Here is an 18,309-nt window from a genome sequence, read left to right as displayed (position 1 = left end):
TTTTCAGTTTGAAACAACAAATGTTAGACGTTGAACTTCACGCATAAAAAGTTGTGAAACAAATGAGCACATTTACAGACAACATTTTTGCAGCTTTATTCATCAGCATTAGAAGAAAGCTTTAAAATCTGTTTTTCTTTCTCACAGGCATGAAATTACCATGATAACGTTGACTAGGTGTAGTTCCAAAGTCTATACAGAAATTCAAATAAAAATATGAACAAAATCAACAATTATTTCTACTGCTGCAAAAATAATCTAGTGTATCAATTATTATAACTATGATAATGTTGTTTATAACTTTTTTATAGTTAGCTGTATGCAGAATAAGCCAGCTAAATTTAGTAGTTTTCAGGTGAATGTGCTCATTCTACTGGGGAATATGCACTTTCTGCTGCTCTTTAAGTTTATCGACATATACTGGCTGGGTAATTTGTCAGATTATCTGATTTATTATGACTGTACCTTTTAGTTTTCAATTTATATCCACGTAATATGCTAAAAAAGTAACTTCTTGACAAAGGAATCCCCCCTCCTTCAACTACTTCTGAGTAGCAAAGCAACAAAAAAAAAGTTAAGAAGAAACCAATTCAGAACTTCTTACAGCCTGACGAAATACTGATTACAAAGCTTTAAACAATTCCAATAAATTCTGATAGACACTTTAATAATGTGTTTAGTCTGTTAGTTCGCTCTGTGCTGTGTGCTCAGCCGGAACTATTTGTGTGGTCGGACGCTCTTCCGGACGCTGTCAGCTGTGAACACCGCATCAACTGCGATGAGTTTTGAGTGGCCCTGGCAGTACAATTTCCCTCCGTTTTTTACGTGAGTCATGTTTTTAACAATTACCGCATAAAAAGAGCGTTAAACGTGCTTATGAACTATTGTTTTATCCCTATAGCTGCTTGAAGAAGCGTTGATTTTTCAACCTAGCACTACGTTAGCTAGCTAATTTCGGCTAAGATTGCTAAGGAAGTGAATTTACACTCAGGTTTTCTAAAGTTAAAAAAATAGCTACTTATGGCTTGGTTTAATGATGGATTTACATGTAATGCTGATCAAATACCTGATCACATGTAAGTAGTGTTTCATTGTAGGTTTGTGTTGAGGGAAAATCTGTTTTATAGGATGTGTTTCCGCTGATGTTGACTCACTGACACTAGTAACATCTCAGATTCGCAGTGCTTGGACTCTTTTTCTTTTTTTTTTTTTTTTGCCCTGTCGTTTATCTATCAGAATAACACATTTTGATAACGGGGTTTGCAGTTTTAGACATATCCAAACTATAGCACAGCTGAATTTGCTGAATCTGCACTGCCTCTTCAGTCAATACACACACACACATATATATATAATCCAAGGCAAACTGAACATTTTAATACAATAAAATCAATACTTTCATTGTGGGAGCTATTTTGTAAGACACCTGTCTGCTACTTTGTTTCGGCTTGCAACAAAGGTTGAATTTTTTAAAAGTAAATCCTTAAAATACTTATTTATCAAAAATATATTTTTAAAAATGATTAAGTATGTGTAGTGAATATGTGCTGTCAAAAAATATTTACTCGTTAAAAGTTTCTTTGCCGTAACCAAATTTGCAAGCTTCATCCTAATACTTGAACCTCTATGTTTTCTAAAATAACCTGAAGTACGTTGATAGCTGTTAAGCTATGAGTACGCCTTACATATCTCGGTTTGTTTGTTTTGTATTTTCGGACAGACTTCAGCCCAATGTTGACACCAGACAGAAACAGTTGGCAGCCTGGTGTTCCCTGGTTCTGTCCTACTGCCGGCATCACAAGCTCTACACTGTGGATGTCATGGAAGCGCAGGAAAGTCCCGTGTTCAACAACAAGAAGATAGAGAGTATCCTGAAAGCACACTTACACTATCTTTAATACAAGAAGTTTAAATTTACTCATTGGAGTTGTAATATTTATATAATTTGTGCCTGTAATGTTTATATATATATACAGTACAGACTGTATTGTATATATATATATATATATTTCTTTTTGCAATGTAGAATGGCTATGACAGGTACAACCTGTGATTTCTTTCTAAGTATGACAGTTTGACTTTATTAAGGATTTTCTTAAACTCGCAGAGAGGAAAAAAAGATGAAAACTGCCTCAAACATGTCCATAAACACCCAGAAATATTTGGATGGCTTAACAAGTTGAAGAAAAAAAAAATCACACATTATTGTAGACATACGACATGGAATTATTCTGATCTCTTTTAAAATGATAGGGGGGCGGGGGTTAAGCATTTTGCAAATAAAGGTCGAGGCTTTTAGTAGGCCATTCCAGAAGTGTAACCTGCTTTATTCATTCCAGTCCCAGTTGTGATGTGTTTGTGGAACCCTTGCTTTGTTGGAAAACCTACTTGTGTGTTTTCCTCCAACTTATTAAAAGACAGTTAATTACATATAACTGGTTTGTTGGTTTATGTAAGTTTAACCATTTTTTTTAACCGTGGTACGAGCTGTAGCTGCTGGAAAAAACATTTTAGCGTAAATTGCTAATGACAAGCTTATTAACTTTTTTTTTTTCCAATCTTGCTGTTAATTCAAATGAGTGTCCTTTTTAGAGCAGTTCTGGTTTTCCCTTTTATGTTGCAATTTAAGCCTACCAGATGAAATGTTTTTTTCTTTTGTCGTTTCCTCTATTGAGGTTTGTACCGTTCGATTTACATCTGCCTTTCTGAATGTTGGTTTGGTTCATCCTTAATGCAAGTCCAGGAAAACTCCCAGTGGAAGCAATTCAAGTTGTGTTTGAAGAGTTGAGGAAAAAAGGTAAACCCTCTTCTGTCTTCATGTTCTTGCTGTGTTGATGTTCCAGCGGTGTTAAACACGCCTGTTGTCTGCGACTTCTTCAGGCAACCTGGAATGGTTGGACAAAAATAAGTCGCGGTGTTTAGTCATGTGGAGACGACCAGAGGAATGGGGGAAGTTAATATACCAGTGGGTGAGTTACAAACTGTCCTCTGTTGTCTTGTCTGTGGGGCTGATAAAGTGAGAGAATCTGTTATTTATAGGACCGAGAGAAGAATGTTTCTCTAATCACATGTTCATTATGTCATGGAAACCTCTGAGATTATCAAAGCTCTAAACCAACCTGATCTTAACAACATTATTCTTATCCATGGATATGGAAACATTGAAATAATTGATTTAGCCAGTTAGTCTGCTGTAATCTTATTTCCCTCATGGTGTTCAAAAGACATACGATGGAATTACTGTAATTACCGGCCCTCTTAATTACAAAGTTAAAAGACACGAGGAGAACACTTAACGTGGCATCAGAACAAGGAAACTAAAGAAATTGATTGATGGAAAGGTTACATTCTGTACACTAATCTCATTCAAAATCTTTCCAAAAGCCCCAATTAGACAGCGCCCCCTACTTTAAAGTTGAAATTGTGCTGCTGAAAACGACGTTATTTGTGAACTTCAAACATCGTTGTTATTAAATACTGCCAGTCTAAAGTGAAGCAGTTATTTCCAGAAACCGAGTGGTTTTGTGGGGTTGCTGAAGGCTTGACACTCAATGTCATGATAGTCGTTCACTTATTGCCATTGTAAATCTTCATGTTATCTTCGAGATAAGGATGAGTCTGTGCAAATTCATAACTCGTTGAAACCAAACAAAGATATGGAGAAAGCGTGAGACTCTCCTCTCCGGCTTGTCTCTTAAGAGTCAGAATCCACACTGATTGTCTTTCCGTGGCCAAACTTGAAATATTAGAGATATGGGAACTGCTTATCTGAAACGGACTAACACACCCATTTATGCACTAGCTGACCTTAAACTCTGAGTTAGGCAGCTATGAAGATCACTAGGCATCACACATCTAATATATATTGAAACAAGAATGTATTAATACTACAAAAATAGATAAAGCAAGTATTTTCTAGCTTAAATGGATTGTGTGTCACTTTCTCTTTAAACTTGGGCAATATTGTTATATTTCTAATGTGTTCTTAAGATTATAGTTAATGTGTACACATCTTAGTTAATGTGCCAGTATTTTCTGTCATAAGGTATTTAAACAAGTAATTAACTTTTTAAAATATGTTTGTAAATCTAGAATGTTTTTCAAATATTTTGACAGCTGTTGTTTTGCATCCGACTCCTGTATTTCCCATTTATCTGGATTTAGCATTAGGACTGCAAAACATAATCCAGGTCTGGCTACAATCTCCTAAAATATGTTGGAGAATATGGACTGATCAAACCATAACGTGGACCTTGAGCACCATTTCCCACAGTGACACATGGTGGTGGTGGCAGCATCATTCTGCTGGCTTTTTTTCTTCTTCAGATTGAACTGGGGTTTTAGAACCAGGTTGTTACATCTTTATAATGTGTTTTCCATTGAATCGCACAGGATAAATGCTACCTTTAAAGTGAACAAGGTTTTGAAACAGTTTATGATTGTGAGACTTTTTGTTCACATCACAAAAGCCTTGTTTTTTAGTTTTAGAATTTTTCTTTATGCATCATCAATGCCACCAGTTTCATTTTTCCAAAGGTGCTTGAACCAGGTAACAAAAAGAGTTGCCCTGTGTATGTCAAACTTTCTCTTTATACGCAGTAGCAGCTGAGGGCAGTGTGCATATAAACAAACCCGGTGATAATGAATCAACATCATTACCTGTGTTTTGGCACCCCGGATTATGTAATTGTATACATTTCTAACAACAAAAGTGCTACGTCACACCATGTGGGTTTTTAGATGACATAAACAGCAGATGTACTTTTGCACTTTTTGTTTGCCAAAATGTACCGGTGGCACATATTGCCACCAGTAATAATAGTGTTGATGTTCGCTCTCTTTTAAGTTGGCTGACCTATGACGAAAATGCTTGATGTCTCAGTGTCCATTGTGCAAAAAGGAGAACTGATTTTCTTTTTTTTGAGATTTTGTGTAATTGTATCAGCAGAAACCAATAGAATGATCAGAAATTTCACACTGATAATGTGGTGATTTCTTCTTAAAACTACATTTAAATCTTCTTTCCTTGTAATGGTGTTAAAATTTGTGTGAAATGGATCTGGAAATAAAGGTTTCAGTAAGAAGTAACAAAATTTCTACTAGAATGTCTTTTTAAATTTTTGGATCACATTTAAATGTCTCTCTACAGATAGTTTTATCTTATTCTCTCTGTTCCTTTGTGCTTTCACTGCTATTTCCATGGTCTTGTTGTGGCACATGTTTTTAAAAGTTGCAAAGTTTTTATGTATGAAAAGAAGTATGTAGAAAAAAGTATTTTTAGTTGAGAAGAATCCCAATTTTAAAACTGTTCGCTTATTCGTGTTTGTTTTAATTTAAGGATCAACAGTGTTTTATTTTCTCTGTTTTCTCAGGTGTCCAAAAATGGCATGAACAACTCTGTGTTTACACTTTACGAACTCTCCAATGGTGATGACACAGACGGTGAAGGTATGGTCCTAATTTCTCGTATTTCACGACTCTAAAAGGAATCAGAACAATATCTGGAAAATTATGTACATTTACACTAAATACAATTTTGGTCATTTTTATCAGTATTTCTGTAATTCCCCAAAGGCTGAACTTTCTAAGAAAAATAAGCTGGTAATTAATGGTTAAGAGCATGTGTACATATTAGAAGTAGGCAGAGAGGAAATGGTCATTCATGGAAAGCTACTGTTGATGTAAACATGAACCAAAACTTTATACCACAATCGTCACAAGGGGGTCGGTGATGTTTCTCCGTCAATGTTGAGCCTCGTCTGTCACATTGATTATGAGTGAATATTAGTTTCATCTATTGAATTGAATTGCTGAGTTTAAAATTAGACAAACATGGACAGACAAGATGAATAAATAAATAAACTAAGGCATCTAATGTTGATCCTCATAGAGCAGTAGCGCTCTGATAATACCATCAATTGATCGTGGTTCTTTTTTTATGCAGAGTTCCACGGTTTAGAGGACTGGATGCTGCAGCGCTCCCTGCAGGCTTTACAAACAGAAGGAAAAGCAGAGATCATCTCTATGGATGACGGAAAAGGTGTCAAATTTTTCTAAAGCGGTGCTGGAATCACACTCGTACACTCCGACCGGGAAGCAAGACGGATCTTTAGGATGGGTCGCACCTCGATGCAGAGGCCGGTGGATGCTGGCCCTTTAAATGTTTTTGTAGTTGCCTTTTTGGTTCACGACCTTCTCTTTCTGGGAGAGAACCATTATTGTTTGCGGGCGGAAACAACAACAAAAAAAGAGCATCTGAGGTGACACTGTGTTTATAAAATTATCATTGGTGACATTTGTTGCCATTTAAAGATGCAATGAGTATCAGGGGACTAAACACTATCATGTCTGAATATTTTAGGGGAACATTTCCCCATTAGCTGTCACTCAACTTCTTCATTTAGATTTTAAATGCAACTAGTTCTATCTCCATTTACTCTATTAAGGAGTTTACTGTGTATGATTAGTGCTGGACCTTGGCTCGGCTGTCGTTCCTTGGTGCCCAGCCAGAATTCCCAAAGAAATCCCAGAACACAAGACCTGAGGGACTTTTTTAAATTTCTAAATAAATGCTTCTAGAGGAGGAACACCGCAGAGGCTCGAGGCAATCTTCATTCAACTTGACTGAGTGTGATAATATTGAACTTTGTGTACAGATTTCTGCCATCCTGTTGTTGTACTGTAGCTTCTGTGATGCTTCTGTTATCTTTCCCTCTGTTCTTTTTCATATCCTACAGAAAAAATAAATTAGGAATTTGTTAAATTTGCTTTATTCTCTTTTTGTGTGTGTGTGTGTTTCAAATTCTGAGTGATTTCAAATGCTTCAGAGATGCAGTTCTTGCAAGGACACTACAAAGTGTCTTTGTAAGAATCTTGCTAAGACCAAGTGCAAAGTTTGGATGCAAAGTTTTTCTTTGCATCCAAAACTGAAACAATTACAAAAAAGTGCCTGTTTGAAAAAAAGATAGAAACAGAACTGCGCAGTGTTTAAGCCACTGCGCAGTTCTGTAAATGCCACAGGCAGAGCTCAGCAGAGTAAAACCTTTGTAATGGAGCTCTTTCTGGTTGCAGCTGTGAATAAGGACAGCACCCTGAAAGGTCCACTCACATGATGTGCTGTGAGGATGATACAGCTCCAAGGAGACGTGTATATGTGTGTATTTCCATATATTTGCTGATCAAACCCTGCAAGAGCACTTATGGCACAGGTGGAGCCCAGTGTGTCCTTTGGTGGTAGAGGTTTCATGTTCCAGAGGCCGCTGCTCCTCCGCCGTGTGGCTCCCCCTGCAGGTCAGCTACGCTGCTCTCCCATTCTCTTTCTCCGAGTGCCGCTTATCTCTCACATTCAGGCTAATAAAATGAGGTCAGATTTAAAGTGTAAGTAAAATGACTCATCGGTTGTGAATAAATTCAGCTCTTCGTAATCAGTGGAAATGTGGATGTGAATTTAACCCCAAAACATCAAAACTATAGGATGCTTGTGGCACCTGCTAACAAAATCCCATTTCTATTTGATTTTATGTCAGTTTTAGACATCTTAAAAAACATTTTATTTGTTATTAGCTATTAACTAAGTTGAACTTTTTTCGTTTTTGATCTAATTTAAGATCAGAACATATTACTTATGTTTTTGTTGCATTTCTATTTCTTATGTATTTGTATGTTTTTTATCATACCCTTTTATCAGCTTTATTTTTTTTTCTGAATTTATTTATGTAGCACATTTTCTTAAGGCCACAATGTATCAGTTCCCTCTGGATGGATTTCTCTGCGCGTCAGAAGCAGCGGTGGGCGGAGCTGGAGCGATCAGGGCGCACAGCCCACTGGAGCTCTGTTGATATTGGCTGCTCCGTCCTTTCACAGGAGGTTATATCTTCAAGTCTTTGGAAAGACAAGAGGTTGAAAAAGAAAGAAAGAAAAGGAAAACTAATGGAGACTTTAACTATGCGTTAAATTTGCGCGTCGCTTTTATGGGAGACGTCTTTACATACACGAGTAAGTATAAAACATAAATTTGTGCATACTTCTCTCTTTTTTTCAATGAAGTTATATTTGCGTTGCTTTCAATTAGTCATTCATGTCTAATATTAAGCCATAGCTTGTGTTTTGCCACTGAAACGTTACCTGAAACCTGAATGTACTAATTCAGCTTTGTCCAAATGTGCCAAATGTCATTTCCACATTTAGGCTCTAAATCTGGAAGGTGTTGCAGCGGCCGCAATGTCTCACGCACAGGTTGAGATCCCAGGACGCGGCTTTCCAGGCCTCTCCGTGGACATGACGGACGACTGCTTGTCCCGCAACGTGCTCAGGACGCACGGCTTGAACGCGCGGAGGAACTCTTACTGTCTGCAGAAAATCACCATGGACATTGATTCTCCCCTATACAGCAGCGCCCTCTCCAAAGCACTGTCCTGGTCGGCTGAGAATATCCTGTCGCTCGCAGAGTCCAGAGTAGAGGAGGAAAAAGCGGACGAGTCCCCGCAGCAGCTGTCTCCCGTCTCCAGCCAGGACGCCAGCACCGACGCGCCCTCAGGCAGCCAGGAGCCCGACGCGGTGGGAGGAAACTGGCCCTCGGAACGCAGATCCCAAGCTCACGATGCCAGCTCGGACTCTGACAACGAGCTTCAGAACAGACAAAACAAGGTCCTGTCCCGCATCACCTTTGACACCCAGTGGGAGCAGGAGGAGAAGGAGGACGTGGAGACCAAAGCGGTGGCAACCTCACCCGATGGAAGATATCTCAAATTCAACATAGAGATCGGAAGGGGTTCCTTCAAGACTGTGTATAAAGGCTTGGACACGGAGACAACGGTGGAGGTGGCATGGTGTGAGCTACAGGTAGGAGCGCCTATAGTTCACGATTTCACTTCAAACGATTAAAGTAATATTTCTCTTTGTATTTATATTAAATAATGTGTAAGACGCCCATACCTAGACTTCAGAACCCAGCAATACACGCCCCCTCCTCATGCTACATGCTAGAGTAACAAACTTCAGTGTGTTTGCCTTGGATCTTAAAGGGTCAACAGGAAGTAGTGCACAATAATAAAGTGAGCAAAAAAATAATACCACGTTTTATAAACTAAAATATGAAAATTGTGGCATGCGTTTGTATTCGAACTCCGAGAGTGAAATATGTCACAGGACCTCCACCAGCATTTTGTATCTAGAGACTGGAGGGTTTTTTTTGTTTTTTGTTTGTCAAGCTCAGTCCGATTGGATGGAGGTAATTTATGAAAATCAGTTTTGAGGTCTTTCCCAGCTTCTCAATTGGATTTTGGTCTGGACTTTGAAGAGGCTGCTGAGACACACCAAAATTATTTATTCTGAATCTTTTGTAGCTCTGATTGTGTATTTAATATCATCGTCCTGCAGCAAAGTGAACCTCCAGCAGAGTTTAACGTTTTTGCAGCATCAAACAGCTTTTATTCCATGACTGACCAGGTTTAACTGTGGTCTCATCTGTCCAGAGAACCATATTCTTCATGTTTACAACACCCCTTACATGGCTTGTGGAAAGACTCTTCCACAAAGGGCATTTGTGAAGTGTGTGACTTTCTCCATCATCAAATTTTCCCACCTGAGCTGTGGATCTCTCCTGCTCCTCCAGAGGCAGGGCAGGGACATCAGAATAAAGGGGAGTGAATGCAAATGCACATCCAAGATTTTCAGATTTTATTGCTGAGAAACTGAAATCCATGCATCACTTCCACTTTGCCATTATGCGCTGCTTTGTGTTCATACATCATTAGAAATTCCCATGCAATACACTCGGTGTGTGGTTCTAAAGTGAATACATGTAAAGAAAAGTCCAATCCTCAGAATATTTTTGCAAAACTTTGTGAGATTTTCCCCACTTTCCAGCTCACTCTGCTCCACTTCCTAACGTGAAGCAGCTAATCTGGTGTGTGTTATTCCTTACTGACCTTGTGTTTCCTCATGTAGAGGGCCTGACACGGTAACCCAGGTCATCCTGTTAACAGTCCGTTCCAACTGAACCACTCCTTATAGCATTATCCCCTCCTCTTTCTCTCTAATCCCTTTTTTTTCATTCAGAACCTGTCGCCGAGGTCCACTTCACGTGGAGCATTTTATATGCAGCTCGGATGGTCTGTTGTGCGCTGTTTGCATGTGACAGATGAGCCGTTTGTTACGCTTCCATCTCGCGAGGTCTCGATTGTGTTTTCATGCTCTGTGGGCTGCTGGAGCAGGCAAACACAAACCGAGAAGGTAGGCCGGAGTAAAACGTGTAGAGGTGTTAAAGTTTAGCATGCAGGATCCAAAACAGCCTGGGCAACAGCTGCCTCTCCTCTTATTTAAATGGTGTGATAGCGCTGTGGTGGATTTAAGGGTTTAAGCTTTTAACTCCACCCTTAACATTTGCCTTTGTGCTTGACCCTGGCCAGTGTTGGTGTCTGGCAGACGTGTGAGCCTCGGTAGGCACGAACACTGAGTTAACTGCATGCTTTCGGCTGTTTGTTGTTTGAGAGCAGAGGCTGCAAGTTATTTTAGAATATCAAAAAGGCCTGGTGGTGGAGGTGGGATTTGTATTTTAACTGTGCAGAAGGTTGCTGGGTGCTCATTTTATGGGAGGGACACAAATCTACCCTAAAGCCCCAAGGTTTCACCTGTAGGATCACAGAATATCTTTTAGGCTGTAAAGTCACTAGAAAATATTCTCTTCCTGCTCTGTTTCACTCATTCATTTGACTCTACTCCTGTTATTCAAATAATGCACACACCTAACTTTCCGTTTCTTAGTAGAGAAAACCCAAAGTTTATATTTTGTAACTGATCCATTGGCCACAAACCATTTTTTGCGACCAAGCTTTTTCGTTTCATCTCTTCACTCGAGACATGAGTCCAGTTAAGCTTCTTAATCACTGCTAATAAGCTTAGGGGTTGCGGCTGTTGATATGGTTGCTGTTGTGATAAGTTAACCTCAAATAGATAAACTTTACCTGCCGTGGCGCTTCTTTACAGAAATTGCCGCCCCGTCCTGCGCCATGTGTGCCCCCCGATGCTTAAAGGGAAACGCGGCAAGCTCTGCTGTTGGTGGCTAAACACAGTCTCTCCCCTAATGTTGATGGGGCAGCAGTCAGAGATGCGTCATCACAACTCTGCTAGGAACGCCTTAAGCTCCTTTAAATATGTGCAACAGAGGCGGAGATCTAATCTGCAGGAAGTTCAGATCTGCTGTTTGGGTATTTAACGGGGCTTTAAATCGCATCTACTTTGCTTGATTCCCACTTACACAAAGTTATCTATGTTTTATATATATATATATATATATATATATATATATATATATATATATATATATATATATATATATATATATATATATATACAAAGATAATACACAGGTGTTCTTCAGTGTACTACCAACACAGTAAGATAGAATGCAGGTTTGTCTGGGCGGTGTCCACTTGAACTTTTTGTGCTGGCACACAATAAGTAAACAAAACATTTAGATTCTTCCGTGACGTGACACCCACAGCTGGGCTAAGACCATATGTTGGATGCAGTTTCTTCTCACCGCTCGGGAATATAGAGCAAAACTTTACTATTATGATTGGAAAAAACCCACCTACTGAAGGAAAGGCTCCTATAAGCTTTATTTAGCAGCATTCACACCCCCATAAAACCCTTATCTGGCCTATAAACAGAACATAGCCACTCTCTTTTATGTTAACTTAGAATTTATAACACTGTTTGGAATTATGAATTACAACCAAGGATACAATTAATCTGTTACTGTCTCTGCTTTCTATAATATCAATATAAATCAAATGTAAGCCACGCTGTCTGAATGAATCTCAATGATTTATTTTGGACATTGCATTCAAACGACACATTGCCTCTTAGAAGTCCTCATCATCTTTGAACCTTCTCACATTTCATTACTTTACAACCACCAACTTCAATTCTACCGCCATTTTATGTAACAAACCAGAATCTTTCTCTCAGCACGGTGCTGCCACCACCATGCTTCACCGTAGACGTGGTGCGTTCAGGGCGATGTTCAGTGTCGGTCGTGATTTTTGGTCTTGTCCGATCAGATCACATTCCTCCACGTGTTTGTTTTGTCCTCAATGCTTATGTGAAACTAAAAGCAGGACTTTTTTGGGGTTATATTAACAATGGCTTTTTTCTTGGCATTCTCCTACGAAGGCCAGTTTTGTGAAGTGCAACAATGTCAATGGATGAGATGAGAATTTTGGATTCTCATCTAAAATTTGAAAGACAAGTTACAAAAGTGGGCAGACTTGCAAAAGGAAACCAACATACATTCAGACTAATTAGATATTTTCTTCCCTTTTTTGCTAGAAACCGTTTTGCAGTATATGTTTTGATCCCATTTAGGTTAGTGTGAAGCGACTTGATCTCAAGCAACATCAACAACCATTAAAGATGATATATAATTCAGCAAATAAAATTTTGGACAGAAAACCAGTTAGATTTAATCATTTCCATGTTCTCAAAAAACTGAATTTGATGAAATGTAAGAATACATCATTTAATATATATCATTCATTTTAAAAATGTTTGAAAGTAAGTGATCTTGTGGTTTCTCTTCAGTAATTGCATGAACTGTAAGGTACCTTCTCGTAAAACGTTTTTTGGTCAAACATGAGTCGTTAATATGCATAGCGACTCATGTAGAGGACTGGAAACTGATTCAATGTTTATATTAAGGCTGAAGCGATTTCTTAAAGAAGATCAGGCGTTCAGTCATGGTTAGTACCCAGCCCCTAACGGTTCCAAGATGACTCCTGTTTCATTGTGGTCTGCTTTAAGTTATAACTTTAGGATTTATGTTATGTAAGACATTTTATTTTGCTATGATGTTTTATTGACTTTTAAACTGTTTAAGTTGTTAAAGGTCCCAGTGGGGATGTGCATTGCTAGTTAGTTAAGGCTATACATGTTATAGTGTTTTGTACTTAACACTTCTCCCTATGCAAATAAACATTAAAGAAAGAAGGATGTTTAAAGCTTGGGATGTTACATTTTTCTAAACTTTTCCCCTGGCCTGTCCTCTGCGTTCCCTCGTCTTCATGATTATATGTGTTCACTAACGTTGTCTAACAAACCCCTAAGGCCTTCATAGTGCAGCTATATTAGACTGATATCAAATTACATATGTGAATGTTGTTTACTAATCAGGTGACCGCTAATGGCTGAGTTTGATTTTTTTCCCTTTCAGTGTCTTTCTTCCTTTCTTTCTTTCTTTTTGTTAAGGGGTACCAAAGTAAATGGGACTTAATATATATGCACACTTTTCAGACTTTATAAAATATAAAAATTTCTTCCCTTTCTGCACTAATTTGTGTTGGTCTGTCACATAAAATCCCATACAAATGAAAAACTGTTTGTGATAGTGAAGTAACAAAATGTCTTGCATGTTTAAAGAGAATGTGTTGTATATACTTAACATGTTTTCTCTACGCAGCAAGTTTTTGAGGAATGAATTAACTTTGTGTCAGAGGTCTTCAAAAGATGACAGCATAATGGGATTGACATACCTGTACTTGGATATGTTTAATTGTAAATGAGTCTGCAGTTCATTGCACTAGACTCCAGATATACAACCACTGTTTTTTATTAAAAAAATGTTTTATCTCCTATCTTCCTCATTCTGTACGCATGCCTTATCACTTTAAATCTTGATTTATTAACTCCGTTTAATATTCCCTCTACATTCTTCGCAACCTTTGCAGAGTATGTTGACATTGATGTAATATTTTCAGGTCAAACATTTTGCTATAATTTAGAAATCTATAACCATGAGGAAATTAAAAACTTGAGAACAAAGCCACATGAACACATAATTAGAGTCTGGTGCAGTTACCAAAAAAAAGAGGGATGATATGTCCATGTGGCAGGTTCCCAGGAACCGCCTCAGATCCACAAGTGACATACTGACATAAAGGAAACCTAGTCCGAGCTTTTGAAGGAAGTGCAGAAGTGATAAAATATGAATGAGCTGTTGTTTGCTCCCTTTCTCTTCCACACGTGCATTCATTGGGTTGTGGTGCAAAAACTACCAGATTGCTGCTTTGATGTTCGCTTTAAACCAAGTTTAGTAAGCTGACTGCTGGTTCTTGATGAAACACAGAGCATAAAGCTCCTACGTGGTACCACTTTGATGACTGGATGCACCAGCCATATGAGCTGCTGAATAACCAATAAGAATGAGAGCATTCAAGCGCAAATCCTTGTTGGTGAGCCACTCTAAAGGGCATCAGTTGCACAATACCTGTTCTCATTCAAGGGCAGCGGCTTCCAGCATGCTCCCCCACTTTGCACCAGACACTTGTGTTGTCTCACATTTCACTTTTAAGCCCATACCAACTCACATTCTTTAGTCAGGCTCCATCTTATCAAGCTTCACCATAGCCACCTGTAAGTTCAGCAGGATGAATAAGCAACAAACTTTGGGCAAGCGTCATTCAGACTTCTAAGGAAAAAACTCCAAAGCCGACATGAAACGTCAGCTGAAATACATTATTTAAGGCTTATTTTTGTGATAACATTAAGTAGCAAATGTTCAAGAGGACAATTGTTAAATTATTTGTAATTTCAGTTTGGAGAGATGCACTGTATAAAGGTTTTCACAAAACACAGAACTGACATTACATTTTGCTCCAGTTCAGAGTTACACCAAAAATGTAGAGGTACGCCATATTTCAAGTTTTAAAATAACTATTTACAAGCTCCAATAAAACATGAATAACAACTCAGTCAAATTTAATATTTGACTGGAATAAGCTTGTATTTGCTGTAAGTGTTATATTGTCTCGTTAATGTGCAGGGGTCTTTAGGTGTTTTAGGGTTTGTGATAAGATGCATTGATATGTTTTGATAAGAGGGTTGATACACGGTGAGAGAGAGCAGTCGATATTACAAAGCTCTGCAGTTAAGCTGGATTCCAACATTGATTAAGTCAAAAGGATTACATGATTTCATTTTAAAGGAGGTTAGAGTTAGAACCCCCAGAAGAAGAAAATACAAGATTACTATTTCAGTCAGAAGACGGTAAATCATACAAGGGTGATGATATAACAGTTTTTTAACAACTTTTATTAGCAGCTAACTCCATTCTCAAACTCTGAGAGTTTATTTTCTTGATTGTAAACATTAATATAATTCTGATTGATTCTAGCAACTGCTGACACTCTCAGATTTGTATTTTTTATTTCATTTGGGAAAAGAATAAATGGGAAAGAATAAAAAGTTCCAGAATTTCTCCCTCACTTTGCAAATTAACAGTCAAACGGGACTGGCACACTATGTAGTTATCCAGTATGACTTGCCGGTTATAAACACAAATTTATAATACACACAAGGCAAAAGGGTCTGGAATGCAAACAAGATCAGTTTTTATGGTAAACCTCAAAACTACTTTGGCTTGAATTTGATATGAGGTGGATTAAAACAATGAAATTTAATAACTCTGTTTTTGTGGTCAGCATTTTTCAGTTACAACCAATGTGATGACATAAGTCATAATTTAATTAAGCTGTAATAAAAGTGACTTCTTGTCTCTATTTTCCTTTCCATGTCTAAATGCCACTGGTTTCTAGGAAGCACTGTAGTCTGAGCACAAAATCAAAGCAGGGTGTTGCGGTAAAACATTTACACCAGTCCTGCTGCTGTCGTAGAGCTGCAGCCATCTATGAAGCTGTAAAAGTGGAACTGGAAGCTGCTCTGTCTTCACTTCAAATTTGAAAACTCTTTGAAGTGTTACAGCTTTTCAAAGTCCCGCTTTATCTCGCTGCGTCTCAGTTTGTGCACAGAGTTATGAGCTCAAACAATGATAGCTAAAGCTAGTTTAACCCAAGCCCTTGATTTATGCTGCTTGTTTGTTTGCCAGCGTTTTAAAGCACAAACCGAACTGTGTATCCTTTATCTGAAAGTGGCCAGTGTTCACTCACAGGCATCCTATCAGCCTGACTGCAGCCAACATCACCACTGTCTTTCCTTCTAGGGCCCACAGAGCGGCAAGACTTTATCAGAGCCAAGTCATGCTCTCCAAGGTGCCGTTAAGAGGGCTCACAAACGATAGCCTACATCTGCACTTGGCAGCACGTCTCTTTGACCCGAAGCCTGTTTGTTTGGATTAGAACTGCTAGACTTAGAAAGAAGGCTGCATCGGGTCACCTATAAAACTGGTACTGTACTCCATATGCACACACTGCAAGATACGACTTGTCAGTATCAATTCAAGTGTATTTGGTGCCGAGTCGTGATAGCAGTGCCTCATTGGCTGTCTTTGATAGTGTGTCAATGTCTGACTTTGGGTGGGTACTGAAGGAACAAGCACAGGCAGCTTGGTGGCTCCTTTGTTTTGGCCTGAAGGTATTTGGCGTGTTTGTAATGACAACTGAAGGTGTTGTTGGGTGCAGGTTTATGCTACGTCTCTGTAACATATGGTTTAGTGTTGCTTACTGCTGGGCAATTAGCTCCTTATTAATTATTGTATGGATTTTTGTTCCTCTTCTCAATTCTGCAGTACGATGTGTTAGTCTGTCACATAAAGCCCCAACGAAATGCATTTACGTGTTGGCTCTACTATGACACAATGTGAACAAACTAAAGGGGTTTGAACACTTTTGTGAGGTGTAACATGTGGACAAAATATTCTGTTTTGAAAAATCTGGAATATTAAATATGAACGCATTGCAAGTAAGACCCTGGCTTGTTTTTGTAGAGCTGGTGTGTGTTTCTGGATATATGGATACGTGGTCTGACCATGTCTAAAACGATTTCTGGTGCCAAAGGATCTGAGCCGTGTCACTGCTTTTATTTGGGTTCTCACAGTCAATCAATTTTTTATGCCAGAGAGATTTCCGTAAGCTGTCCATGTTTGTTGAGAGGCTTCCACCGCCTGCTGAGCTTCATGTTCTACAAATGGAAAAGCGTGTGTCTTGTTTCAAAGCTTATCCCTTTGGAGCCTTTTAAAATTGCATCTGGATCCTTGTCTTTCTTTCTAATCACACTGGCTTTTTATCTGAGAGGAGCACACACACTTGATCTGTTTTACATCTATGTTCAGTTCTCAGATGAGCTTTTCCAGCCAGGTTTTTATATGCATAACAAAACTGTTCTTTATACAGACCATCCCTAACACACTTTAAGTGCTTAACTGGAGGTTAATTGCATGTCCCCTTGTGAGAGACGAGACTTAAAATGTTAGCATGTCTAATTTAAGACTTTGGATGTGAGCATCACCTGTTTAGCTGTGGAACTATTTAACTGTACAAAGGACGTATATAATTTGCAAGTGTTTTATATTCCAGATTTAACCAAATGTATTAAAACTTAGAAACGAGAAACAGGGCCTTTAAGAGTCAATTTGAATTTTAAGAGTTGGAGTTACTTATCAAAATTTTCTTATATCATGCAGCCCTATCATGTGATTGATTTCAATATTTGCCTGGAAATGGAGCACTGTGGACATTTTTTTTCCAAACTTTGTTCTCTGTCTTGCTGTTCCATCCATCCACGTGTCCATCTGTCCATCAATGTATTTACTTGACTCCTCTTCCATCTCTTTGTCTGTTCATCCATCTATCCAACTTGACTGGTTTTTGAAATAACTGCAGCAATTTAAGGTATAAACAAATATACCTGGTGTTTTAACTTGGGCTCTTGGATGCAGCAGCTGTGGTTTTCTCTGCCACATTAGAATGAATAGTTTTGATTTATTTGGGCGGTGAACTCATGTCCTGGTATATTCAATAAAATTTTTTCTTTTGCAAGATTCCCTTTTTTTTGTATCTGTGTTTACATAATATTGTACAATTTACTTAAATTCCACTTAAAGTGCTTTTTGTTATTGAAAATGTTTCCTCTCTGGAAACTGATATAAATTCAGTATTAGTTAGATGTAAACTGAAAGCATGATTTTTCTGTCATAATAACTAATTAGTTGTGCTACACAACACAAAATGCATTCAGATAATTTTCCCAGCAAACTTTAGAACATCTTGTTGTTTTTCATTGTCTTTAACTGTGTGTTGCTGTGCAGCCGTTAGTTTGGTGAAAGCATGTGGTCACACTGCAGCCCTGCTTCCTGAACAAACCAAAAGACCTCGAGCTTTAATAGCTTCCCAGGCTCTGTTGGTAAGGGGGGAAAGGGAGACCTTCATGCAGAGGTTACTTCTGGTCATTTCTGAAGCGACCGTGTGTGTCGAAGTGTGCAGGACAGAGGTGTTAACAGAGTGAACGTGCTCAAAGGTACCATGTAAGATCCAGGGTGAAGAGTTTATTTAAAAATGGTTTGGTTCCCCTCATTAG

General features: G+C 38.5%; 2 protein-coding genes across 3 annotated transcripts in view; both read left to right on the top strand.

The window, feature by feature from the left end:
- The first annotated feature begins 692 nt into the window (after positions 1-692).
- On the top strand, positions 693-6,767 carry vps25 (vacuolar protein sorting 25 homolog). Its single transcript, XM_032575027.1, has 6 exons — positions 693-825; positions 1,721-1,866; positions 2,744-2,797; positions 2,881-2,969; positions 5,373-5,448; positions 5,945-6,767. Exons 1-6 carry the CDS (start codon positions 779-781, stop codon positions 6,055-6,057), a joined length of 525 nt encoding a protein of 174 aa, XP_032430918.1. The 5' UTR covers positions 693-778; the 3' UTR covers positions 6,058-6,767.
- Positions 6,768-7,844: 1,077 nt separating this feature from the next.
- wnk4a (WNK lysine deficient protein kinase 4a) overlaps positions 7,845-18,309 on the top strand; it is a 47,629-nt gene continuing 37,164 nt past the window's right edge. Inside the window, exons 1-2 of one of the 2 annotated variants that reach the window (XM_032574033.1) lie at positions 7,845-7,995; positions 8,188-8,841. In XM_032574033.1, coding sequence (XP_032429924.1) covers positions 8,221-8,841 — 621 coding nt within the window. In that variant the 5' untranslated portion in view covers positions 7,845-7,995; positions 8,188-8,220. The remainder of the gene's footprint in view (positions 7,996-8,187; positions 8,842-18,309) is intronic. The other variant, XM_032574034.1, reaches the window with a different exon arrangement.

This window comes from Xiphophorus hellerii, chromosome 10 (assembly GCF_003331165.1).
Source record: "Xiphophorus hellerii strain 12219 chromosome 10, Xiphophorus_hellerii-4.1, whole genome shotgun sequence".
NCBI lineage: Eukaryota > Metazoa > Chordata > Actinopteri > Cyprinodontiformes > Poeciliidae > Xiphophorus > Xiphophorus hellerii.
This window is presented reverse-complemented; position numbering and strand designations above follow the sequence as displayed.

Bases quoted from the DNA above. Each gene is read 5' to 3' on its own strand.
- vps25 (XM_032575027.1), top strand. From the start codon at position 779: ATGAGTTTTGAGTGGCCCTGGCAGTACAATTTCCCTCCGTTTTTTAC. The intron at 2,970-5,372 runs GTGAGTTACAAA...CTGTTTTCTCAG, and splicing joins GGAAGTTAATATACCAGTGG to GTGTCCAAAAATGGCATGAA. The intron at 5,449-5,944 runs GTATGGTCCTAA...TTTTTTATGCAG, and splicing joins TGATGACACAGACGGTGAAG to AGTTCCACGGTTTAGAGGAC.